Source organism: Argopecten irradians, chromosome 3 (genome assembly GCF_041381155.1).
Source record: "Argopecten irradians isolate NY chromosome 3, Ai_NY, whole genome shotgun sequence".
Taxonomy (NCBI): Eukaryota; Metazoa; Mollusca; class Bivalvia; order Pectinida; family Pectinidae; genus Argopecten; species Argopecten irradians.
This window is the reverse complement of record NC_091136.1, coordinates 16722931-16749547: the sequence shown is the minus strand read 5'-3', so window position 1 is coordinate 16749547 and position 26617 is coordinate 16722931. Positions and strand designations below refer to the sequence as shown.

Here is a 26617-nt window from a genome sequence, read left to right as displayed (position 1 = left end):
AGAAAACAACCCTCATGAACAAGGCCGAGACAAATGCTATTGCATGGTGTTCGAGAGTGTCACGTAGCACGGTGGTAAAATCTAGTCAACATTAGTTAGGAGACAGAAAGTCCTATAGGATCTAGACACTATCAACTCCGACATTAGCCAAAGTTAGCTGGATCCTACACCGCCGGTAGAACTGTCTAGACAACACGAATTATTTGGATGAGGTTTTCATATTTTATGGGTTTTAGGACACGCTGCTGTTAAATAGAAAGAGTGAGCTATAGGGTTATCAGGAGAATAACACACGAATCAAAATTCTAATCATTAAATGGTTATGTTTACGTTCCGCAAAAGGTTCATTTGTAGATGATTGAAGTCATTTGAACAGATAGTGGTTATTGAAGGGTGTGCCGAATGTTTCGTGATGAAGAGACTTGTTTGGGTGTCCCGGGTAAAAATTATAACCACTATTCTATCACTATTCTGGGTTGTAGTGAATCAGTTTGTCATTGCCAAACAGTGGAAGGCTTGGTGTAGAATGGTAGACGCCTTAACTAATTGACAAACCAGAACCAAAGTTGAAGTTTCCGATAGAGCACCTAATGGCAAACGCATCTAGCGCTAACGATAGAAAGACATACAGCTTAACCATTAAGCTACCACAAAGAGAGAATGCTGTGTGTGAAAGAACGTCTAGAAGGTCAAAAACTAGAGGACATAAGATGAGAGTAGTATGAACAATGTAAGACACATTCGCCAACCTTGGCCCAAATGTGGTGATTGTAAGATCTCGAGTTTATCTATAAAACACCTTGCCTCTTCACACATATTTTATATAGTCTAATAACAACCGATCGATGGGACCATTCATACAATACTTACCGCGATATTGTCCGCAGTTTTATATGTGTATTTTTTTATGTGTTTTGTGAATATCCTTGAATTCGGTTTCGAGATCCCAAAACGACGTGGGTAAAGTACTTTTTATCGTCGATTAGTCCCACTATCCGGTGATTACGACGTCATCATTTGACGTGAGTTTCGTGACGTCATAATCACCGGAAGGTGGAACTAATCGACGGTAAATTGTACTTTACCCACGTCGTTTTGGGATCTCGAAACCCTGCTATGCTGGTGTTACTTCTTTGCCCCACATATAAGTATTTATTATAGAATCTATGTGTAACAGCGGGAAAATATCGGCCTTTGTCCATATATATATATAGTGTTACATAATCTGTGTTCGTGTTCAGTTTGCACAAGTATGTTTGAAGGAAAACTTTTTTTCCTAACGTGCATATATATATATATATAGTATAGTTATCATGGTTCTCCAATGAAATGGCATTTAGTCATTTGTTTCAATCACAAGAAACACGTACTGGGTGAATGGGTGGATGCATACGTGTATATAGATACGGACGTGGTCGTATTGTGTGTGTTTCTTCAGGGTCCGATTGTTACCTAGAATGATAACCGCGTCAGCTGCGACTGACAAATGTATGGTCACAGACATGTCAAATTAGTCACACGCGGACACAGTCGCTATTGGAGAAAATCATTCTGTTGAAATGTTAAAAATAAATACACAGTTAGCAGGCAATGACTTGAATAAGATCAGATAAAATAAATATCTCACCTTGTTTTCGCTCTTGTTGTTTCAATCTCAATCCGAAACAAATAAACCTTCGTGTAATTATAAACCACCTATCGATGTTTTATGAAATGTAGCAGGCTCTGAAATTGTTAATACCTTAACGATTTGTTTGTTTCCTCCACAAAACTGTTATTTAAAACATGTCACTATGGTGAGGTTTACGTGATGTCACGGAATTAAAATATCGTCCTCCGTTTACAATTTCCAAATATTATATTAACTCAATACACCTTACACAAAAACAGTGCGGGTTTAAAAGTTTCTATAAATAGCGACTGACTTAGTTTCTCAACACATCGTCATAGTATGGCGGGGTCCCGTTAATCCGTGAACGGCCACAAGTCTTTCTCCCTCTTTGTGTACCACCGTACAATAAGTCATGTACGTTTGTAAATGTCTGTTTTAATAATAATGCCGTAAAACTGGCTACATATGTTATAGTATACCACAACGCTTAACACGACCTTGACATCGCCAACGTAAACAATGAACCGGAATTCCCCCCACGTTGTAAACAACGCCACGTGATCGGATTGGAATCCCCCCGTGTTGTAAACAACGCCACGACCAGGTCAAGGCAGATCCCGCGTGCTGTTTCATTTCTTTGGTGACGTCATGAGACCTACTTAAACTAAATGATATTCAGTGATATCTGAGATCAACAGTGCAACCATATGAAAACTATCAATTTAGTATTTAAACACGACAAAGTCAAATATTATGACTGGGATTGAGCGCGTCACCTTCATTCAAAGGACGCAGATAATCTCTAGGATCCATTTAATAAATATTATTTAAAATCCACAATTCAAATGTCGTTGAACTCTCAGCCATTATTGAACAACATGTTTTTAATCTTAAGGCAAGTTCAGTATTTAGGTCAGGTTAAGTACGTACATGTACATTAATGACATCATGAATTAGGATATTTAGTATTGATGTTAACGTTACCATTTTATTTAATGATGTATTGGAATATTCTATCGATCGGTTAATTGATATAGTCTTATTGTTTCATCGATCGACATATCGATCGATTGATTGCTTGTCAATTGATTTTATTCAAAGTCAGAAACGATATATATGGTAGTTTTACCAGTTTAGAAATTGAAGACTAGCACTAGATCTATGGAAAATCATGTTTTTCTCCGTATCTATGGTTACCGTATCCTTATTTTAAAAAATATATATATTCTGAAAGTCCAAATGAATGATTAAGAAGATGAATATGACACTTAAAAACATTTACAGCAGAAACTAAACGATCCATGAAAATCCGCGGAGGTTTGTCAGAAACAATTTCAAAAATAACGACGGTCCTATGAATAAATTCTGACAGTAATAGGATAAAGCCAATATCAACTGGTTCGAAACTCACACCGAAAAATTGGTTTCAGTGAATTAAACTTTTAAAATAAGACAGGCGTGAATACGCATGAGCGAGGAAAGATGGCATGTCAATTAATAAGATATGGGAAAAGCGAAAAGGGCAATTTGAGGATTTTCTCTACTTGACTGAGCACGAATTGCATGTAATACTCTCATTTTAAAAACCGATTTTAACTCAATTTTTATAATGTTTTAAAAGAGGACATGAAAACGTACTGGTGGTAGTTTCAACATTCCACTGCAGAATCCAAGTTGTTTGTTGAAAACGAAAACACACCAGGAAGTTATCGAAAGGCAAAATTTAAGATGGGCGATCCCAGAAAGCATTCAATGACGATGTATGGTTAAATTTTACGAAATTAGAGTCCGATGATATTGTTTATCATATGTACAATGATATCTCGACAAAATATTCGTAAGTCAACGCAGTTTTGGTTCCGGAATAAACCGGAAGTATCCTCCTAACTATATATACGATCGAGGATGATGTTTTTTCTTCTTACAACAGATTGGCGGAGTCCTATCTAGCTTTCCAAAAAGAGATCGTTATGATCTAGGCATGCACATCCAACCTCTTATGGTGACCAGTCACAAAAAGGGGTCAATTCGTCAAATGTTAAGTCATTTTTATGGTCAGTTTCAAAATTAAAATTGTCTGTGATTGCCGAGTTAGAACCCTGGCCCATTGTCGTCCCGTCACGACAAAGATTGGAGTCAGAACCCTGACCCATTGTGGCCCCCGTCACGACAAAGACTGGAGTCAGAACCCTGACCCATTGTGGCCCCGTCACGACAAAGACTGGAGTCAGAACCCTGACCCATTGTGGCCTCGTCACGACAAAGATTGGAGTCAGAACCCTGGCCCATTGTGACCCCGTCACGACAAAGATTGGAGTCAGAACCCTGACCCATTGTGGACCCCGTCACGACAAAGATTGGAGTCAGAACCCTGACCCATTGTGGACCCCGTCACGACAAAGACTGGAGTCAGAACCCTGACCCATTGTGGCCCCGTCACGACAAAGACTGGAGTCAGAACCCTGACTCATTGTGGCCCCGTCACGACAAAGACTGGAGTTAGAACCCCGACCCATTGTGGACCCCGTCACGACAAAGACTGGAGTCAGAACATTGACCCATTGTGGACCCCGTCATGACAAAGATTGGAGTCAGAACCCTGACCCATTGTGGACCCCGTCATGACAAAGACTGGAGTCAGAACCCTGACCCATTGTGGACCCCGTCACGACAAAGACTGGAGTCAGAACCCTGACCCATTGTGGACCCCGTCACGACAAAGACTGGAGTCAGAACCCTGACCCATTGTGGACCCCGTCATGACAAAGATTGGAGTCAGAACCCTGACCCATTGTGGACCCCGTCACGACAAAGACTGGAGTCAGAACCTGGACTCATTGTGGACCCCCGTCACGACAAAGACTGGAGTCAGAACCCTGACCCATTGTGGACCCCGTCAAGACAAAGGTTGTAGCACCGACAGAGTACGATAACAAACTACCAGCATCAGAACCTAACAGTCGAGATTACGACCTGTGGCAGACCACATCATAGGACCTGGTACGTGAGTGAAAGTTCAATCGACGAAATAACATTGCCAGCATGAAATCGATTTCCTCTTCGTGTCTAAAAAGCATGAATAGTTCCAATATTCAATTCCGATATACCGCAAAATAAAAAAACGTGATTAGATTCGACAGACAAATCACAGGTACGGTAGAACCACGTGACCCTAAATCGCGAAATGTCAATGAACCCGTCTAGTTAAGACGCCACGAAAACAAAATGTTTACAGTATAAGCTGTGTGCCCTCTGAATTAAGGGCATAGTGTTGCGAGATCCCTCGAACCTTTTCTATGACCCCACAAAATAGTATTTTAATGAGTTTAGGAACCAAAACGAGACAAACACTGGTGAGACAGCGGCAAATGCGGGACGGCTCTTATTCCTAGTCCAAAGGAAACTTATTCTGTAGCTTGCTAATGTCTGCAATTCTTCTGATCCGTAGCGCATTAACGACCATGACTACTGATGTCTTATACTCTAACTTATTGACGTCTGAGTGAACCGTCATTCATCTATTAACACCTAAACAAGAGCTTTGAAAGCAACCCCCCCCCCAAATTGTCGAACATGAAACCAATTATGCAAACCCGTGACATAATAACTTTGGATCTTAAAGACATACAGGCCCTTCTGATATCATGTGTAAATGAGGCAACACAATGTAAATGGTCCTTAATGAAGATGGAGGATTGAGCCGAAGTGGTAAAGACGGTTTCTATTTGACATCTTCATCAGCTCGCCGCTATCTGTTGCATAAGCCATCACTTCATCACGATTTTGTAACTCGCATTTTCGCACCCCATCGTCAAAAACTACTTTCTCTAATCTCTCAAAATGATTGGACCGCAATGAGCTCTCGGAAAGATTGGTCATTCACGTCACATAAGATCAAGCTCAAAATTAATTTGCAACTTCCCTTGTTCGAATACTCGCCGAATCTAATGAAGTCAGCCATAACGTAGAACTGACCTTATTGACATAATCATATAATAAGTCATTATGTAGAACCGATTCTAGTTATATTGGAAAGTCCAGTGACATCAGTCATTTCCTACAACCCTTCCCATTGAGTGACAAACTAGCCCAGCATCAGTATCTGTATAGATTGGAATCACACTGGTTATGTAATGTTTCCGAGGTTCGATCTCCGTTGTATGTAGATAATCAATGACGATCACGGGATCCGTGTTAAGCTGTACTGGTACTGAACGTGTTAGAACAATGGCGTAATAATAAATATGTCCGTGCAGTCACCCGCCAGATCGGGGTCAATAACCGCGTAGCATTACGTTGTCGTAAATTAATCATTTACCTCGGGGTCGAGTCATAACGTAATTATCGACTTGTCTGTGATCTGTAGACGCTCAGGGGTTTGGAATGACTACAAGACGCAGTGGCCATATATAATAGTGATAATATACATTTGGATTGATATTTATGACGAAACCCTGTGTAGAGACGTAAAACTACCCAAAAGGAAAACGTGAATCGGGGTAAATCTGAGAGAGAATTGTGTAGCTTTTATGTTCCCGGCAGTCTAATTAGATTTTGTTCCCGGCGACAACGGTAGCCCCGTTTGCCCGAAACATGGTGGGCTGTGGAATTTTGGCTATTTTTGTCTCTGTATTCAAGTTGAGCCAGTGCCACGGTCTTTTACAGATTACGTGGTGGACCGTGGATATAGAGGAAAGAGCTGTTCCCGGACACTACGGCTTTAGCACGGTCTATCAAGGATACCACTACGTTCTCTCTAGGCCTGTTACGATCTGATGAGGTCTGCTACGTTTTCCACATTTCGATCAAGCTCAGATACGTTTTTCACGGTCCGCCAAGGCTTACTAGGGATGAAAGTCTGATGCCGGGCTTTTTTGGGGCAAATGAAGCAATACTTATTGCCGAAAATGTCATTTCAAACACGGTTTAATTACAAAATTATAATTATTATAGCCCAGTGTTTCTACGCCAATATTTTTCCTGTAATGGTTCTCACTTAAAGATGCTCCACCGAAGACAAATGGTATTTTTTCACTACCAAAAACAGGAGCAGACGGATAAGTTTTTTTCTTCAGTTACAAAAGTTACTTACTTTACACCATTACCACCATTGAAAAGTTTGAGCTTCCAATTTTACTTCAAGTTAAAAATATTAAAAAAAATGCATCCCGAAAATATTTTATTCCGAGAAGATAACCGACGTGGATATCGTTCGTATATATTGCGTTTCACTAGAAGTTTGTTTGATGGTCGTAATTCAATATGGCTCCCATTACTTCATGCTGGAGACGAATCGTCTAATGCACATGTATATCATCTGGAACAAGTCGTCCCGTTATAGAATGACAAGAATACATGCACTGAAGACTGACAATGCAATGTGACGAGATGACTTGAGACACACATATTATTTAGCACACCCACCCTTAACTTCCACTAAACCTGCCTATATCATTAGGCTTTTTTCACTTTTTTATGCCCAATATTTATAAGGCAAAAAAAAATGATTAAAATGCCTAATTACATATATTTAATAGGCATGTTTAGCGGACTAATATTCCATAAGCAGTCATTTTATTGATAAATTTATCAAAGTTCGTGATTACATGACCCCGATTGGTTCATTATGGTGTATTGGAATTACTTTCCTTCGTTTTACTCCGTCAGTTACTCCGTCAGTGTCGGAGTAAAACGAAAGGAAGTAACTCTAGTTAGTAGATCAGAAATGTGTTTTTTAGTATAGTTATGTACATCACATCAATGTCGTTTTGACACGTCTCTGTAGAACTTTGTTCCCGTGGCAACACGAAACCCTCTTTAATCTACCACCTTATAATCAATGTCATCCTTTTGTATTCCAAATCTGCCTGTCGCATGTGATCAACAGTGTAACATTTAGGTTGCGAGAACAACTGAATCATAACAATTGATTTGGCCTTTTCTCAATTTAGTTGAATAGGTCTTCTCAACGTTAAGTTAAAAATTGGTGACGTAAATGTGTTTTGGTAGGGCAATCTGATTTAGCACTCCGTGTTGTGGAACATCACAAATAGAAAATCGGAACGCAAGTTATTGAGTTGAAATAACAATAACACTTTGCCTTAAAACAATAAGCATTTTCTATGGGAGCACTATTCCAAGTGGGCAATCTTAGGCCAAAAATAAAAGATTATTTGTGAAGAAATCAAATTGACCGTTAGACCCATGGTTTTAAAAAAGACAATTCTACATTATTCTTTGTTCATATGCCCTTGACACATAACTGTAAGACGCTTGTGCAGTTTGAACTTTGAACTAAAACTTATACCCCAATACACATGGTCTCACTAATTTGACCTTTAGACCTAACGTGAAGCCTCCATTTAGTAACAATATTTAGATTTGTCTGACTGTAATGTCGGCATGCTTCATGTACGCGGAATTCATGTGCATTGATAAGGGCAACAACGAAATGAGTATCAAGTATCAACAGATACAACACGTACATAGGGAAGGTTCGGAAGATGATAGAAAAACACGAGTACCTGAATGAAAATCGCCGACTTAAGGCTAGGTTTCGAACTCGCAACCCAGTGGTGGAAGGCTACCTATTAGTACTGTGATATGTCGGAACACATGTGGTTCCATGACGTATCGCACCCTCGATACGCTAGGGGTTACTATCACTGAAGTTATATTATAACGTCAATGATAGTAACCCATGGGGTATCGAGGATGCATATATCGCGAATCGCAATACAGATACTGCAAGTCTAAGCATAATTATATTTTAAACCGACGCTGTCAAAATAGTGGATGAGGCTTAGTACACATTGTGTAATGACATAAACGATTGAGACAAAGTCATAACGATACTGAAAGTGAACCGTAGCTTTCATTAGTATGACATTGATACTAATCATGAAATCGTTTGATTTTCTTAAAAAACTAAAACGTCTGTAACATGACTTTCGGGCGATATATCATTATGATATACATATATAAGTACTTTGTATCACAGCTCAATCTAATTTTATCACAGCTGTGACCAATGACCACTAGGATTAAGTGTTTAATTATGAACACAGGGAAGTATAACGTCAACATCCTTCAATTTTCTAAGAATCCAACAGATGTTCAAAATTATCGTTGTTCTTCTCTCACTTTTTCTCAGAATAAAATAAGTTCACATTTTACGGCAATTACTGTAATAAATAAAGACTAATCGAAATTCCATGCTAATTAAATTATGTTTCATATCTTCATAAGCCGGAGTATATCCTACTAGCGTTCTTTATAGCATATTTTAGCCCATTAGCGCTGCTGACATTGCCTATCATGACATTACGGGTATCGTACAAGAGCAACACGGTTCAAGGTAAACAAAGGCTTCTATTTAAAGAAAATCGCGTCATATAGATAATTTAGAAAACTAATATTTAATTACAACATTTTTTTGAAAGCAAACAATAATATGAGTCTTACCTGATGAAAATGTCCACGGACTCTGACGCTTTGCGCGAGATGGTCAACCCTACTGTAACTGACCGCTCGCTACAATAAACGCCGGTGAGAAATCAGCTGTTTTCTTGAGCTATAAATAGGTCACTAAATATGCAAATCACAGACTCCGGGGAGCGTGAGGCACGAGAGGGCATATAAACACGGCTTCAGTTTCGACAAACGTACACCACCACAAATCGGTACACGCTAAGGGTGTTTCGGGCAATTAAATTGAAATAATTTACATAATGTGTGACCGATAGAATCGTGCCGTTCATTGTGGACTACAATTCGACAAGGTAGCTGTCGAAACTTAAATGCAGTCCACACCGGTTGAACTCATGTGATCCATCGATCGAGAGCGAGGCGTAGTGTAAAAGTCGGATATATATTGTTGAAACTGGTTCAAACCAGATCGGTGTTGCAGTTTGTGGTCGCATTGCTGCAAATGTTTACGAGTCTCCGTACCAAGTCAAAGGAGAATATACATAGGTTGATAAAATCTCTAATTTATACACTATCCTATTTATTTTGAAGGTGTATACACTCTGTGAGCGAAAGGCATTAAACATTTTAAATTGACTATAAAATAATTTATGACTGAGCTTTAACTTGAAACTACTCTGTGAATATTTTTGCAGCAATATTACGCTAATGATTTTATCAGCCCATCCGAAATATTCTGTCGAAAGTAACTTTTCTAAAGAATGTTGTGGACTTATATTTTGAAATGAAACTCGATATTTTAAAATACAGTGAGAGCTTATATAGTTCCCATAGAAAACCCAATTACCAATATAAATCGTAAGTCTAATTTTCACACGGAAATCTAAATTCAATCCATTTTTTCTCTCTCTCTTAAATCTTCTTGCTATTAATTGATTTCAGTTACAAGTGTATCTATCAAAATAAAGCACTTGTTGTTCTCCCGTCCATCCGTTCTCCTTCAATACGTCAATGCTTTGCATGTGCACTAAATGCTCAAGAGCAAACTGTTTAAATCAAAAATAGAAAAGAGATATTTTAAGAATATTCTTCAATGCAATTTTGAAATTTACAAGGCAAGTAACTGAATATAATTTAGGTGGCGGTTTGTTCCAATCGATAAGATTTAGTGTGTTTTTAAGTAGGACTATTCAATGACTATAGTTTTGATTTACAACAAATTTGAAACACAGTTTGAATTCGAAATATATGAAAAGCACACAGTGTCAAGAAATATTATCTTAAACGCATCACCTCCCTGTCAACTTCATGCAAGTATGCTAACCCGGACACCTAAGGTCGTAGCCTTGATCTCTATACCCAATTCACAAACACTTCCGCTGTTACTAGGAGGCAAAACCACTCGAGGACAATCTTAAGGGTCAAAAATAATTTAAAATCGCCCCTTATCTACGTTTTAGAGCTGAGACACACACAGGACGCTGACCTGAACGGCTCAAGCACGGATGACATATATACGGAATTTCCGACAATTTTCGGAAGTCGGAGATTGTCGGATTTTAGAGAGATTCCATAAGGAGATGATCTGGTCGTTTTTCATCAGTTTTTTGTGTATCAAAAGAAATGGTTTCAAAATAATCATTAGCCTTTAACTGGAAGAGAGAAATAGCATACATTCTATGGTCGTCGGAGAGTCAAATGCAGCATTGTGTAATCACAGGCGTTTGTCTCTATGTACCATTTTCTCTCTCTCTCTATATATGTTATCCTATGACACAGTATTACATATAGAGAGAAAGGAAAATGTCTATAGAGCCAAAGCAGAGATGAAAATGGAAAATCTTAAAAAAGGCTGAAATTTATTTTTGTGCGAAAACTATATGGAATTACATGTACCAGGAAACTGTTTTCTGATAGTCAAAAGCTGAAATCAGCCAATCGCCTGAAGCTTTTCATCCCTGATAAAGGCTATCTATTAGGAGTACACACAGGTCTACTGTTAGTGTAACTTTTTGATTACGACTATGTTACTGAAATGTAATCTATAGACACCTTAAAGTTGTTAACTAAATAGCCTTGGTGTTCTTTTTATATGTCCGTCTATATTTTAATCACTAGGAATCTACATATGTTACTCGGGGCACTGCTTCGTAAATTACTTCTAAGATATCTCTACTAAGTCTAGACTTTTTATAGCTCCTATGAGTCAATTACCAGTTCAGAACGATACAGAAAGTAAAATATTTCATACAACTCATGGAAGAATACACAATTTCAAGACTTAGTATTTTGTGTAGGCCATACACATACCCGAGCCGAATTCCTGTAAACTATACAAATTCAATACGTAGCCACTTGGATTAGAACGTACTACTTTTCAGACAGGAACATGCTTCTAAAACAGTAAACGCTGGTATGTGTCCAGGATACAAAACGTAGCTACTAACTCTAGATCTATAGGACTAAAGAGGAGAGTGAGGTAATTTTAGCATTGGCAACAACATTGCATGTGGTTATGTGGGCAGGTAGGTCACAGTAATACCAAACATTAGAACTGGATGGTTTCTTATATCAACCAAATTTTAAGAGCATTTGAAATAAACACATTTGTGTATTTGAGCTAAATCTAGTAGTTATTGGAAAGAAGGGTGTTTGTGTGATGGGCATTTCGCCTGAAACACGACAAGAACACTCGAATCATAAGATAAATTGTCTATTTCTCCACAGTAATATTTACAATATATACATCAAACAATTTTTTACAAGACTGCCAAGGTTGTCTCCCTTGATTTATCACAACACACTGACAGAGTTGTGCCCCTTTAATATGTACACTTTACACACACATTCGCACATATCTCAACACTTTTAAAACCCAAAAACATAATACCATATAGGTTAAAATAAATTTCAAATCAACACGAATATATCACAATTAGAAATGGAATTCAGTCATAAGCAAAAACAGGGACCTGGCACGAATTTCTAACCAACAGTAGGCATTTTTATGATGATATAATATATATATAACTACTTTTGGTTAGAAATTTGTGCAAGGTCCCTGTGTGCAAAAACTAATTGTACATGTATATAAATATATACAGTATTGCTTACATTTCACAGTGCAATTTTTCAATAAACATTCATTTCCTTTACTCAATATATCACTTTTAAATAACAGGATTCGTTTTTATCTCTCTCTCTTATGGCCGATAATAAAAATGCACATGACATAATAAATAGGACTGAATTTTATGGAATATACAGTACTAGTGCACCTTTCATTTGTTTTGACTCTACATAATAGAAGAGTCGGTCATTGAACACAAAATCCTACTACATACATAGTATTGCCTTGTTTAAATCTAAAATGGACTAAATTACACACCTAGTAATTATGACTAGTCCAAATAAACAGTATAATGGTTACAGATAAAGAAACACATATCAAAATACAACAAAAGTTACAAAACAGAAAACAAAACTCATGATTGTTTAACTATGATTTTCAAATGAAAATGATTGATATATCTATCATCATGCATGTAAGAATGGTTCCTGAAAGAGCAAACATTGATCTATGGAACAGGTTACTATATTTTTTTTTTTTTAACTTCATATTACCCAAATTTTCAGAGTGTTTGAGAAAACCATTCAAAATATTGAAAAATACCCAAGAAAAGGATGTCTGTACTGGTTAAAATGCACATTGGATTTCAGTGAATAAAGTATGCTGAATTTTATTTCGTCGCGGCAAAGTTTAAACTTCATTAGCTCAAACACAAAATATGAAGACCCTGCTTAATTTGAAAAAAATATATACATGTATACAAACAGGATTAATATACCTTATTTTGGTCCAATAAGTCGCCCTGGTGGGGTATTATTTGTAGTGTTTCATTCATGTTGTACAGTCGCCACAGGACTTAAAATGGCAGTGAAATAGGACACAAAATAGATTCATTATCATTATATACTAAATAAACATTGATAAAAATACTGAGAGAACCAAAAGCTGAAACAAATCTTAATAATTTGTAGTCTTAAAAGTCAAAATGACTAAATAAATATTGTTTTATCAGTTCTAATTGTTACGTAATAATTGTGATATTCCATAATCACCGGGAATTAATGTGAACTATATATGTAGATATATCTCGTTATTCTGGCAGGAATCTAGAAGTAATCTTAATACACTACTGTTTATTTTCAAATTTATTTTTCTCGTTTTGTATTTCAAAATATTAGAAATCAAATTTTAAAGTATTAATCCTAATAACAAGGTCAAATGTTCTAAATTAATTACTTATCTAGCACTTATTTTGTTTGATAAAAAAAATATCTGTACATGTATGAAAATACTCTTAAGCATTCCAGTGCTTTCTCAAATTACACGTTATATGTAAATATGTGGAAAATTAGCATTATTTTGCATGAAGAAAAAGGTAACTTATGATCATTAAATAAGTACTAATTTCTATTTTCATGATTCAATTTCACTCCTTAATCAATATGGTTCAATATTCTTAGTTAACTAGGAAAAGATATAATATATAATTAAACATATGTAGTGACTGAAAATTTAAATCTAATTGCCATTTTTACAGTACTGATGAACACATTCCAAATCTGTAAATATCTTCTGCCACTATTAAATACAGTACATCTTTGTTCATCACTATATATTCAACAAAATACTTGGTAGGCAAATTCTTCAGAGCTGCCTCCACTAACCAAATGAGACATTGTATTCATTAATGTTTCAAAAAAGAGAAGAAATAAATGAAAAAAAAATAAAACAAAAGAAAAAAAAATGGGAAAATTCTTCATATTCTATAAAAACGTTTCATGAATAATCAATTTGAATCTCTTGGTATCACTGGTTTTTATCAACAGGGTTCACATATAAATAACAGTGTGAATTTTTTCTCCAAAACATAAAAAGACAAAATATCACAGACAAGTTCCTGCCTCACAGGCAGCAAAGGTCAAGGTCATCTTCACCTTCTGCAAAGGTTAGAGTTCAAGGTTGATCTTTGAATTTAAATCCAAGTCCTTAAGGAAGTTCAAAATGAAGGTTGATCATTGTTTATGAAAGGTAAAATTTGTGAAGGATTCTCATACAAATTCAACAAATTTGTATTTTTAGAAGATTAAAGTTCAAGGTTTATCTTTGAGTTCAACTCCTCCTGATCATGAACAGGTCAAAGGTCAAGTTTGACCTTCATTAATGTACATGGTAGCTTTTTTGACTAGAATCTCTATATAGGAATGATCACATACTAATGGATGACAAAAAGGATATAAAAAGTTTTCTCCTTACAGTCCCAGTACAATCACATACTCCTGATATAGAACAGCTTCCATCATTTTCTTCCTAATAGAATGAGATTTCTCCTCCTTTGTGTAATAATTAATAATAATTTACAGTACTTAAGTAAAAATCTTTGTCAGCTGCTGGTGACATCATGTGTTGCATTACACAGGATTTTTGTCACCTTTATTGAGAAATGTTGAGTGTTCAGTCAGGTCTTAGGATTTTTGCCATCTGAACTGAGAAATGCTGAGTTCTCAATTCAGGTATTAGGGTTTTTGTCGCATTTATTGAGAAATGTTGAGTCTTCAGTTCTGATGTTAGGATTTTTGCCATCTTTACTGAGAAAGGTTGAGTCCTTAGTTCAGGTACAATGTATTAGGATTTTTGTTGTATTTATTGAGAAGTGTTGAGTCCTTAGTTCAAGTACTTGCGACATCTTTTTTGTCCACAAGTACAAGGGATTTTCACCTCCTCTATTGGGAACTTGTAATCATACGTCAATTCCTCGCCCCTCTTTATTCTACAAAGATGAAATTGTAACTTTATAAAATCTGTTTGTGGGTATTTTCTCAGCTAAAATATCAATGACTGAATTCATAATCCTTGCATCATTTATATTCATGTCATACATTGTACTTGCTTACATGCACAAAAATTCGACATAAATTGATGATATTGGAGAGATTTACAAAGCAGACATTAATGATGGCCTTTGAATAAAAGTCGAAGGCCTTATTATTCATTTCTGAGAAAGAATCTATTTTCTTTCTTGTTTCGCAAAGATATTTTTCCAAACTTCTATGAACCCCGATATGCTATATTGTTTTGGATGTGAAAATAAATAAATTTGGAGACATGTTTTTCAATCTGACACTGTCATCTCATCAACTTTTTACCATATAAACTAGAATTCACTACTAACACCAATGAAATTATTTAATATCAGCGATCGAACTAAAATATTTCTGAATCAGAAATAATCTCAAATTCTATTATTGGAGGTACTTACGCTCTACTGGCAAAAATAACTATGTGTTTCTTGCCGTCCACCTGTATAACTTTGGAATAACAGTTGGGCTGCAACAGAAAAGTCAAATTAGTCCACAACACCAGAACCTTGATAAGCATAGGGCTACATAAACATACAGAAAATATGGTACCATGTGTGTTTTATTTGGGTTAACCTCACTCCTTGTAATTTGGAAAACAAAGCGTGATTTGTTTTAATGTACAATTTGTTTCCTCATAAATTTAGGAATTAAAAAAGAATTGTTTTAAAAGAATTGAAACCTTCTCTTTACTTATTACCAATAATTTCTATACTACTATTAAATCAAGTAAATACTAAACTTTTTGTCACAAAAGAGCTTACTGTAGTAAGACTTTGCTAAAGAGCTTGCATTAAATATTTGCTGCAAGTGTTTGCTTTAAGTCTTTACTGTAGGCTTTACTATGGATGCCTTACCTCACAAGAGTGGTTGATAAAACGAGCTGCACTTCCCCTCATTGTAGCATCCACAACATCCATATCATCGATACGGAACATGTAACACCCAATTCCCTGTAAATAATAATTAGATAATTAATAATTAGTGTTCTCTTGTTGTTGTTACAGTGTCCTGTCACTATGAGGCCCTTCTCAAATCAAACATGGTCAGTAAAATGTTGAAATCATGTACAATCTGAATGGGACATGATTGGACAGAGACAGGACAGACATGTGTATATTATCTCTCCTCCGTCCCACATTTCCAGATGGGGCATAAAAAGTAGAAACAACATGTAGATAGAATGTAATCATCCCTTTTGGTTTTATTAGTTTGATATCATATTAACAGTCAGGCATTTATGGACAAAAAAGCTTTGCCAGAGTACCCAGAGAAAAACCACTGCCCAGCAGTTAGTACATGGCCACTGCCACACATGGGATTTGAACATGCAAAGCAGAAGTGGAGGGCTTGTGGTAATATGTCTGGAGGTCTTAACCACATGGCCACCTTAATCATCACAGTTCATGTCCTGATGAAAGATATATATATATAAACAAGCCCCTATTGAACCTGTCAGAGATAGAATGGTTTAGGAACACAGACAATATCAGTGGTATTATATACTTACCTTACTCTCGTAATATTTTTCCCGCTTGTCAGTGAGAGAAGAGCGAATGACCTCCCCTGCATACTCTATGATCATTTCCCCTCCGTCTATGTTCCTTTTACAGAACAGTCCTCGGCCGTGTATAGGGGATCTACAACAAGCCCATGTACAGGTTTCAATCACAAGTTCATTGTGGGTTATTTTTTTAAACTCTAAATCATGAATTTAAATCAATACGAAAATCTTATTATGCACGACAATGCTAGTTTACAGTAGTTGGTTTCTACAGTGTCTTCTGACAAACTAAACATTTTTATTGTCTTTATGATATCAACGCATTTTTTTCCCCCTTCAAAATTAATCAATGCATTCATTTTTGCATAACCATCAACTACCTTAATTTACTTTGCCATTTGAAAACACTGATTTCTTTTCATTCCAATGATATCCAATTATTAAATGACTAACTTTTTACCATATTATTAAAGTGAACAGTCGGGCAAGGATGGCTAAAGTCGGTAAAAATGGTGTGAATGTATCCAGTATAATTTCTTATGAAATAGAAAAATAAAATCTCTCACAAAAATCTGTCTGCGTACGAAGAAATTAATTTAAAGTATAGGAATCCTAAAACGTCCTCCCGGCTGACTATGTCCGTGGTTACATTTACACGCAGCCTCACTTTCAATGCTTTCAACTTTCCTTTACTATAATGGTCAGAACTGGGAAACGTAAGCAGAACTTGGCCGTCATATTAATATGTGAGAACTTTTGGAAGGCCAATGAATGCATTTAGACTGGTTTTCTTTGCCCGACTATTCACTTTAAATGACTGGTTTTCTTTGCCCGACTATTCACTTTAAATGACTAATTTTTTTACCATAAGATTCCATTAGAACATAAGTTATTACTGAAATGTATCTCTGTCAATCAGTCAGCCATGTTAGATTTACCTGTAGACACCGACAGCCTCCCTAGAGTGCTCCTTCAGCTTCCTGAACCTCATGGCCATCGGCAGATCCATACTGGTGGCACGTCTGTAACAATGAAAACATGTGTTCGACTTAGTATTGTTTGTTTCATTCTATGTTTTTTCCCTTGCAGAAAGCCAGCCATTCTGGTTCTCAATTTTTTTTCTTCTTTTCACTAAGACCTCGCCTTTTTTATGACTTTTGCCATATAATGACTTTTGCCTGTATATATGACCTTTGCCCTTGTTACTTACCTTTGTCTTTGTATACATTACTATATGACCTTTGCCCTTGTTACTGATCTGTCTTTGTATACATTACTATATGACCTTTGTCCTTGTTACTGACCTGTCTTTGTATACATTACTATATGACCTTTGTCCTTGTTACTAACCTTTGCCTTTGTACATGTTACTTTGACCTTTGTCCTTGTTACTAACCTTTGGGATTTTAGAGTCATTTCCACATCACTTTTGCCGACTTGGATGGGGTCAGGTTTGCGACGGTAGGTCGACATAAGGAAGCTAAACATGTCGAATGGTTTGCGTCCGTGGTAACCCTCCGTCCTGATACAGCCAGTGGGATTCTCAGCAGGCTCCTAAAACAATTACCATGACAACGGCGTAAGATCTTATCAGAAAATTGTATTTCCTATTGTTAGATACAGTAGTATAAATAGCTTCTTACATGTTGGCTATAGAAATACACCATTACTATAAACTATAACATTTAGAATTACGAATTGATGTGTATTTTTGTGGACTGGTCAACTGTCTTTGCCTACTTTGTGTAGTAAATGAAATTATTGATATTATTAATTTGGTTTGGTGTTTGATTGGTTTTTTATTGTATTTTGGGATTCGTACCTCTTCCTCGGGTGAGAGGTCGTAGTGGTGATAAAGTGTCTGGTAGTTACGGAAGTGCTGCATGCCGTATAGTTGTTCTATGAGGTAGCGCAGAGAGTTGTGATTTACACCGAACATAGTCACGCCATTCATACCTGTAACAGAATCACATTCATTACAGTTGATCAATGCAAATTGAAAGAAATATTTATATTACTAATCACACTGTATCGTCCTAAAATTGTCCTTTTCTCCAGGCAATCCATTGCTTATCTAGAAATCTTATATATAAAATCATAAATGAGGTTGTAAAAAGTTGTATCATTTCTGACTGCCTAACTCCTCCATCTCCACTCCATATTGGAAAGAACATGAGACATGAAGAAGCAAGCAAATTCATGGAATTTATATCCCCCCGCTTTCGTTAATCAAAGGCCCATAACTCCGCCAAATAGGGTCTGATTTGAGGCAGTTATTGCATGGAAACCAAGCGTCACAGACAGACAGGCAGACAGAGAGACAGGCCCAAATTAATATCCCCCATTTCGATGAAAGCGGGGGATAAATAAAGGACGTATGACAGGATAATGTAGGACAAGAATGGAAGAATATGGGATATTGGAAGAATATGGGATATCCTAAGCAAGAATTTTAGTCCTATATTATTTCATAACCCTTGTAACCTTTACGAAAAATACCTACTTTGGAAAGAGAGTTGCTTCATACGTGCCGCTACCCTTGCATCTTGGACCTTTTCTGCCACCTGTCGCCAGGCCTCTGTAAAAAACAGTTCAAAAAAAGTTCAATTGTCTCCATAACCAAGATTCAAACTATTTTAAATCTCTACATTGTTGTCCCTTCTGAATAAAAAATTAAAAAAAAATTATTCAGCATGAAAATTTCCATTAATCGACCTTAGTCAAACAAGATCCAAAAATCTGACCCTTGAAGTAGCAAAACATGTAAAACAATATCCTCAATATTGGTATATTTGATAAGATGATATCTATTATGACAGCAAAATTCTCCAAATTTCATAGTTTTGCCCAAAATTACAATTATAATAATTATCAGTTTAAATATACCACTGAAAATATACTATGAAAGCCAGTCAGTTATCAATTCAATCTAATTAATATTAGACTTGTAATTCCGCTCCAGTACAATGCTCTACGTTTAGCTTCAATACAAGATCTAACAACGCCCTGTTAGGGGACACCTCTGACAGCACGACTACAATGTATGTTTAGCCAATCAATGTTGATTCTCTCTGAAGTATAAACGGCAAACAGTCCATCCCAAAGATATTCTAATACTAGCCCAGGGGTCATGCTGAGGTGACCCCGAATGGGGAGTTGTTAGATCTTGTATGGAGCATAACATTGAGCATTGTAGTGGAGTGGAATTACAAGTCTGATTTTATTAACTGTTTATTAATTGCAAATCTAAATTAAACAAGGATCTTGTTGTATAGCCCATAAACCTACCATCCATGCTGTCAGCTTTGCAGGTAAACCCATCATCACTGCTGATTTCAAACGACAGAAACGGCTCATTTTTACTGCGAGCACCGTCACGTGACTGTAGTCGCGTGTGCGAGTCGTTCGCCCGTGAGTAGGGCGTGGCAATCACTTCCTCCTCCACGGCAGGCTGCGGTAAGGTTAACAGTTCTTTCTGTGCATGGAGGATGGGGTGGCTCATCACTCCTGTTAAAGGTCATACAAAACATTCATTAACGTTTGAAATAGACTGTACACACATCAAATGAGAATCACAGAGACTGTTCTCTGTATACACACTGGAACCACTGTGCTCCATACAAATAAGAGTCAATATTTTCAAATAATCAATTTTTTTTTTTTAATTTTGCCAATTAATCATATATTATGATGATATAGTTTTAGTATTAAAATGATTAATCATCAAAACTTTTTGTGACACAACTGAGTTTTTCTTAAGAGTCTTTTTTGAATTTTTAAATGTTTTTAAATTTTTTGTTTTATATCGATTATGGACGCCTAAATACTAGGTACTGGTAAATGACTAGAAAAGAAATGAAGATGTTATCTAGTCAAAATAGATCAAATTTTCCTTTGTGTTGCTAATTTCTACGTGCCATCAAGGCTTATTATGTACAGCATGATAGATATCTTACCTGTGACGTGAGGAAGCGCTACATTCCTAGCTTTCAGTGGAGTCTTCCTCCTCCGTATTCCCTTTTTGATTGCATTCACTTTTGCCTTCCCAGTATTTGCGATCGCACTCACTTTGATCTTGCCTGTGTTTGGGATTGCACTCACTTTTATCTTGCCTATATGTGCGAGCTTCCTTATCCTTGGGGAGGCTGCTACACTACCAGGCAGTTTACTTGTACTAGTTCCAGGTGCCTCTGAAGTAGCTGAAGAAATCGCCTCCAAGTTCTCTAAAACACCTGATTTGTTTCCCTCACTTGATGTTAGACCACGGAACACAATTTTCTTTTTGGGCGACACTTCAATATTATTTCTCACAAATTTTCTCATCACCGCCTTTGCGATGGACCCCTGGATCATTCCATTTTTCTCCATGGTAACCAGCATCTTCTTTCCTGAAGCCCGTTTTTTGTGAATGATGTTTGGTTTGATCATCGGCCGCCTCATTTTTCCGTCTGAACTCCTTACATAAGGATTCATACCAGAGACGGTCATCATCTCCTTCTTAGTCAGGAATTTCTTCACAGCACTGCTATTATGGCCAGTGGTTGTTGAACCGGTAGACATGACACTGGTTGCCTGCGTGGAGGTCGTTACCGTTGGGAACATGGTGCTTGGTCCAAGACCAGAGGCAGGTGGCGCTTTAAGTAACGACTGTAACACACGATTGTCAGTTTTTGGAGCTAATGGCACTGGACTGGGCGTCGAGGACTGACCGGCCATGGTCAGCGTATTGGTACTGAGGGACATCTTGTGAGTAGTTACAGTGATGCTGTAAGTTCCTGCTTGCAGATTCGTTGAACCAAGACGCGACAGCAACTTGTCATGGTTGTTGAGTACAGACGGATCAGTGGTCACTGCCACAGGTTTACCGTCCACGAATATACGGACCAAGGTGTTTGGGTTCTTTTTCTCTGCTGCCTGCCCATGCAAAACAGGATTACTATTTCCTGTCATGATTGGATTTGAACCCTGATGAGTGTTATTCACCATTGCAGGGGTACCATACATTTGTGGGGAAACTTCCTGAGGAATCAAAGCTGTACCTGGCAGCCTTGAAACCCTTTCCTGTTGGGTGATTCCTGAAACTTGTGGAATGTTCGGTAAAGTACCCACTGGTGGCCCCACAAAGACTGTCCTTTGACCTATTGGGGTCGGAGTTGAAGTCATGCCTAGAACTGGTTGGGCTGAAGATCCTATGCTAAATGGAGTAAAAGTTTGCTGCGTTACACTAACTGGGCTAGGCGAAATGTTAAAGGGAGGTAACTGTGTTGACTGGAGGTTTTGAAGTTGTTGAATGTTTGCCATAGTGCCGAGAATCTGAGGACTCACTTTCGGTTGTAACAAGGGAGAAATGGACACCCTGGGCGTATGAACCTGTAGTTGGGGCGCAAGTTGTGGTAACTGATTGGTCCTGTTTGTTGCTATGGGTATCCGTGGCGTTAACTGGGCAACTGGTTGTGGTTGTGAGAGTTGATATGACAGACCGCCGGCCACCTGAACCATAGACCCAGCCAGATTGTTGGTCGGGGACATCACCTGGAAACCTGTGGCCACAGCTGCAGGTGACAGTAGGCGAGGATCACTGGGGGAAACTATTTGGTAGGATGGCTCTGGAGTCTCCTGTTGACATGGAAGGATGTTTGACTGTTGTGGTGATTCTTCTATCACCTCTTTGTTACGTTGGCCGATATGAGATCGGACATAATTTTGTATAGCCTCTCGTGTGTTAACAGTTCTTGGCAGGGTAAATTTCTGAATTGGCGAGACGTCTTCTACAGTTTTCGTCTCCATTTTCGGTTGTGACATCGACTTTGCTGAATCTGAAGCAGATTTCACACTGATAAGATCGTTGATCAGTGTCATGGCTGCAATTCGTTGCTTAGGATCGCGTAACTGCTCAACTATATTAGCAGGTAGAACAGGCAGTATGCTTCTTATATCCTCTTTAAATGAATCAGCACTTTTCTGTCTTTTAATTGTCATAAGTGAGCTGGGTTTCTCTTTTGGAGCAATGGCCATCTTCTGCTGTAGCAGACCCCGGATAGACAAAGGCGTTGTCGGATGAACCATATTCTCACCAATACGAGTGTTACTGGTGTTTCCTGCCTTGGCACTTGACTCTGAGCTGCCTGCCCTCACATTTGACTCCAAGCTTGTATTTCCCCACCACGAAGGAACGTTGGACTCGGGTTCCTGTTGATCATCGCTATCCTCCGTCTGAACACTAGAAGCTGTCATCATTTTCCCTCCCGATGAGCTGGACACCACTGATTTTACACTGTCTAAAGCCTCAATGGGACTTTGTTGTTGATCTTTAGCAAGTTCAGTTCCACAAACCTTTTTATTACCAGCCTCTGGATTCAGTGTTGTAGCACTTGTATTTTCACCATCCTCAGTTGAACTCTCTTCTTTGATGGAATCGTCTTTTGTATCAGTTGTTAATGACGAAGACCGTTGGGAAGAGCTTCCGTATATACGGATAGATACTTTATTACTAAGTCTCTTATTGATTGTCTTTGTCTCACCTGTCTGGAAAGATTCTTCCTCATTTTCACTGTCAATCACAATGGCAGACATAGCACTACTACCTTCTAAAGCCTTGTTGTTGTCTACTTTAGAGTTATTTCCCTTTTTTTCTTCCTGGTCCTGTGTTGAACCTGTAAGTTTACTGAAGTTTTGCTTCTTTCTGGAGCTAGCTGGTGTATCATCATCATCATCATTATCCTCGTTGTTAACCTTTTGCGTTCCTACCTCATCAGAGTTACCCTCCTTGAACTCATCACTTCCTGCTGTAGAATTGCCATCGGTATCTAAAGTATCGTCAGTATCCGTCCCTAAGTTGTCCTCAAACTTCTGCAATGCTAGTGAAGCTGTTCTTCTCGATGGCCTGCCACTTTCTGTATAAACACCGTCCTTGACCTTCAAGTCTGATTTGCGACCTCTGACCTCTGAACTTAATATGCCTCCCTCTAGTGGCTTGTTGTCTTCACTACTTTTCTCAGGATCCTTCTTTTGTACCTTCTTATTTTTGGGAGGCCTGCCTCTCTTTCGCTTTACTTCAGGTGATTTGACCGATTCTTTAGTATCTGGTGATGAATTTGAATCCTTCTCAGTTTCCTCTGAAGAATTCACTTTTTTAGCACTTCCCTCCACTGAATTAAATATTTCGAATATTGACAGTCGATCTTTTACCAGTTTATTGTCAATGTGCTCTGGGGATTTAGGTATTTTGGGTGGTCGTCCTCGCCTTTTGGTCGGTGAGATCTCCCCAGTTTGCACAGCAGTTTTTTGTTCTTCTGTTTTTTCTGGTGAAACATCTTCTTCACATTCAATTTTTACTGATGGAGAATTGATCTTGGGCGGTCTTCCTCTACCCCTTGGTGTGTCGACCTGACCTCTGCCCCTTGGTGACCTGGCCTGACCTCTACCCCTTGGTGACATGGCCTGACCTTTGCCCCTTGGTGACCCGACCTGACCTCTGCCCCTTGGTGACCCCATCAGACTTGGACTGCGATGAGGAGGATATTTTAATCCTCCACCTGAGAGCCTTTCTCGCTTTTGAGGTAGCTCCTCTTCAAGTACTTTTTTTGGAGAGAACTTCAATGACGGACGTCCTCTTTTTCGTACAATATCTGGCTTTTTTGGGGATAAACTTTTAAGTGGTGATCTTTTTATTCCTGTTTTCGTAACACTTTCTTCCTCCGGTTTTCCTTTTGGACTATTCAGAAGTAGCCGTCCCCTTTTCCTGATCAGTGCAACTGGAGAAGTGTTCTGAACTATTGAACTGGCTTGGACAGGACTCTTCTCAGACACAGGCGACTTCAGCTTTGGAAGTCTGCCCCTCTTTCCTTTGGTACTGCATTCCTCTGGTGTTTTTGTTACTCCAATCTTGGACTGCTTGTCAGGCACTACTTCAAGCGACAACCTTGGCCTTCCCCGCCCACGCTTGACAGGAGGTGTGCCATCATCTGTGAGAGGACTTCCTGTGTGATTTGAAGACTCTTTAGTATCATCATGCAGTGGTCGTTTTGGACGCCCACGTTTTTTGGTGGGCGATGTCTCCCTATTTTGTAGTACCACCCGTGCTCGCATTTCCCCTTCCATCGCCTTTCTTGCATCCATTGTGTGTTCTCGTACTGAATATCGCCTCCTTCCATCCTTCACTTTCTCTTCCTCCTCTTCCTCTTCCTCCTCATCACTCGTACTCACTTCAAAGTCACAGGATTTCACATGAGTTTTAAAGCTTTCTCGTGTACGATAAAGCCGCTTACAAGTTGGACATTTGAATGGTCCCTTGGCCCCTGGAATACTCTTAGCGAGACTTTCTGCTTTGATTTTCTGGGCAATTTCCTCGTGAATGGGAAGCTTCTGCTCAGACAACCAGTCCATTTCAGATTTTACTGGACTATCATCAGAATGTCCGGAGTTTGACCGACGGTGGCGGAGCGGATATTTTTTAAGTGGTGTTGACTTGCTATTGGAATCAGGACTAAATATTTCTTCATTCCCGGTGGGAGTTCGGGCCAGTCCTAGGCCTTTGAGAATCTCTGTTTTTTCTTTCTCTAATCGCTTCTCCTCCTCTGTTTTCAGTTTGACTGGAGTTGTGGTGATTGCTGATGCATTCTGGGTATTGCTGTCCAGCAACTGGTCCTTGGCGACAGCTGTTTCATCCATTTCATTGTCTGACATCTGGTCTTCTTTATCTGCCTTAGCAGTTTCAATAGATGTTTCAGGTATATTAGCTTCTGTCTGATCTTTGACAAAATTGTCTCCCTTGGTAATATCGGGGTCAACTAACATTTTCTCATTGGAAGAAAGGTTGTCCAAAGCTCCTGGATCTTGTGGAGTACATTCCTCTGACTGCGAAAAATCTGACTTTACTGACTGAAAGTTTCCATGATTTTCTGAGACTAACTCCCTGACAACCATATCACAAAGATCCGACGTCGGACTAATTCTTTTCTCTTCACTTGATGCTTCTGATTGGCTGTTACTATTGGCAACAATACGATGTCCAATCAGCTCATTTCTGGCATTATAAATTGGCTCCAAGACCTGGGATCCCTCAGTGGTTCTATGTGACAGGTCTATGTTCTCTCGGGCTTGACTCTCAAGGATTCTTAAATTTCTGCCATCTTCATCTTTACTACAACTCTGTGGTCCCATTGATTTTGTCAGAATGTTCAGATGAATCGTATTTTCTACTGTTGTCTGCTCAGAATTCTTGTTATTTGTGTCTGTTTTTTCCTTGTCCTTGGAAGTGAATAAACAAGCATTGAGGACATCCCTGTCCTTTATATCACCTTGTTGTCCATCCTTCTTATCTTTAAAATATTTAGATTTTCCACTGGGGGATTTCTTACGATATTTTCTTTCCAAAACTGGCTCCTCTTCCATTTCAATTGGACGCAGAAAATGTAGTGGCTCTCGCCTGACGACTTTCTGCAGATCTTCCTTCTCAGACGACTCTTGTCCTGCGACTTCCTGCATGTTTTCTTCCTTCTCAGACGACTTTGGTCTGACGACTTTCTGCACATCCTCTTTCTCAGTTGTATCAGAGAGGTCCAGCACAGTGACACTGATGATATCTACTTTCTCTATCGAACCTTTACCTTGCTCTGTCACAGGTCTGCTAGTGTCCTCTGTATCACCTTCCATGTCATCGCCTGTCAAATCTATAGCCATGAACCCATCATTATTTAAGCTTTCCTTTTCTACATCAGATTTGGTTTTGTTATCCACTAACAGTCTGTTTTCATTACTCAAATCACATCTGTCTTCTGTCTGCTGACTGTAAGTTCCATCCTGATCGGCTGACAATATTCCATCACTCGTACTTGTCACACTTGACTGACCATTATTCACGTTGGAGTCCCCCATAGCAGGGCTGGTTGTATGACAGCTGCTGCTTACGCTTGCATCCTCATCTGAAGAATAACAAAACAATGTCAGAAAGGTTGGTAATTGTAAAGGTAAATATAATTTTAAAGATGCTCCACCGCTGACAAATGGTATTTTTTTCACTATCAAAAACAGGATCAGACGATTTGGTAATTTTCTTCAATTACAAAAGTTACTTATTTTACACCATTACCACCATTGGAAAGTTTGAGCTTCTAATTTCACTTCAAGATAAATATATTAGAAATAAT

At 38.3% G+C, this 26617-nt stretch overlaps 2 protein-coding genes across 3 annotated transcripts in view; both read right to left on the bottom strand.

The window, feature by feature from the left end:
• Positions 1-9232, bottom strand: part of LOC138317684 (monocarboxylate transporter 14-like) — a 29345-nt gene extending 20113 nt beyond the window's left edge. The window contains exon 1 of one of the 2 annotated variants that reach the window (XM_069259517.1): positions 9077-9232. The gene's annotated coding sequence lies outside the window, so the exon portion shown is untranslated. Of the gene's footprint in view, positions 1-1627; positions 2099-9076 lie in introns of those variants that run through there. The other variant, XM_069259518.1, reaches the window with a different exon arrangement.
• Positions 9233-11737: 2505 nt separating this feature from the next.
• The window catches only part of LOC138317683 (uncharacterized), a 63445-nt gene continuing 48565 nt past the window's right edge, over positions 11738-26617 (bottom strand). The window contains exons 28-37 of the mRNA XM_069259516.1: positions 20426-26392; positions 19758-19976; positions 18973-19047; positions 18292-18425; positions 17866-18023; positions 17408-17491; positions 16476-16605; positions 15823-15918; positions 15367-15434; positions 11738-14877 (exon numbers count right to left, since the gene is read on the bottom strand). Coding sequence (XP_069115617.1) covers positions 14772-14877; positions 15367-15434; positions 15823-15918; positions 16476-16605; positions 17408-17491; positions 17866-18023; positions 18292-18425; positions 18973-19047; positions 19758-19976; positions 20426-26392 — 7037 coding nt within the window. The 3' untranslated portion in view covers positions 11738-14771. The remainder of the gene's footprint in view (positions 14878-15366; positions 15435-15822; positions 15919-16475; positions 16606-17407; positions 17492-17865; positions 18024-18291; positions 18426-18972; positions 19048-19757; positions 19977-20425; positions 26393-26617) is intronic.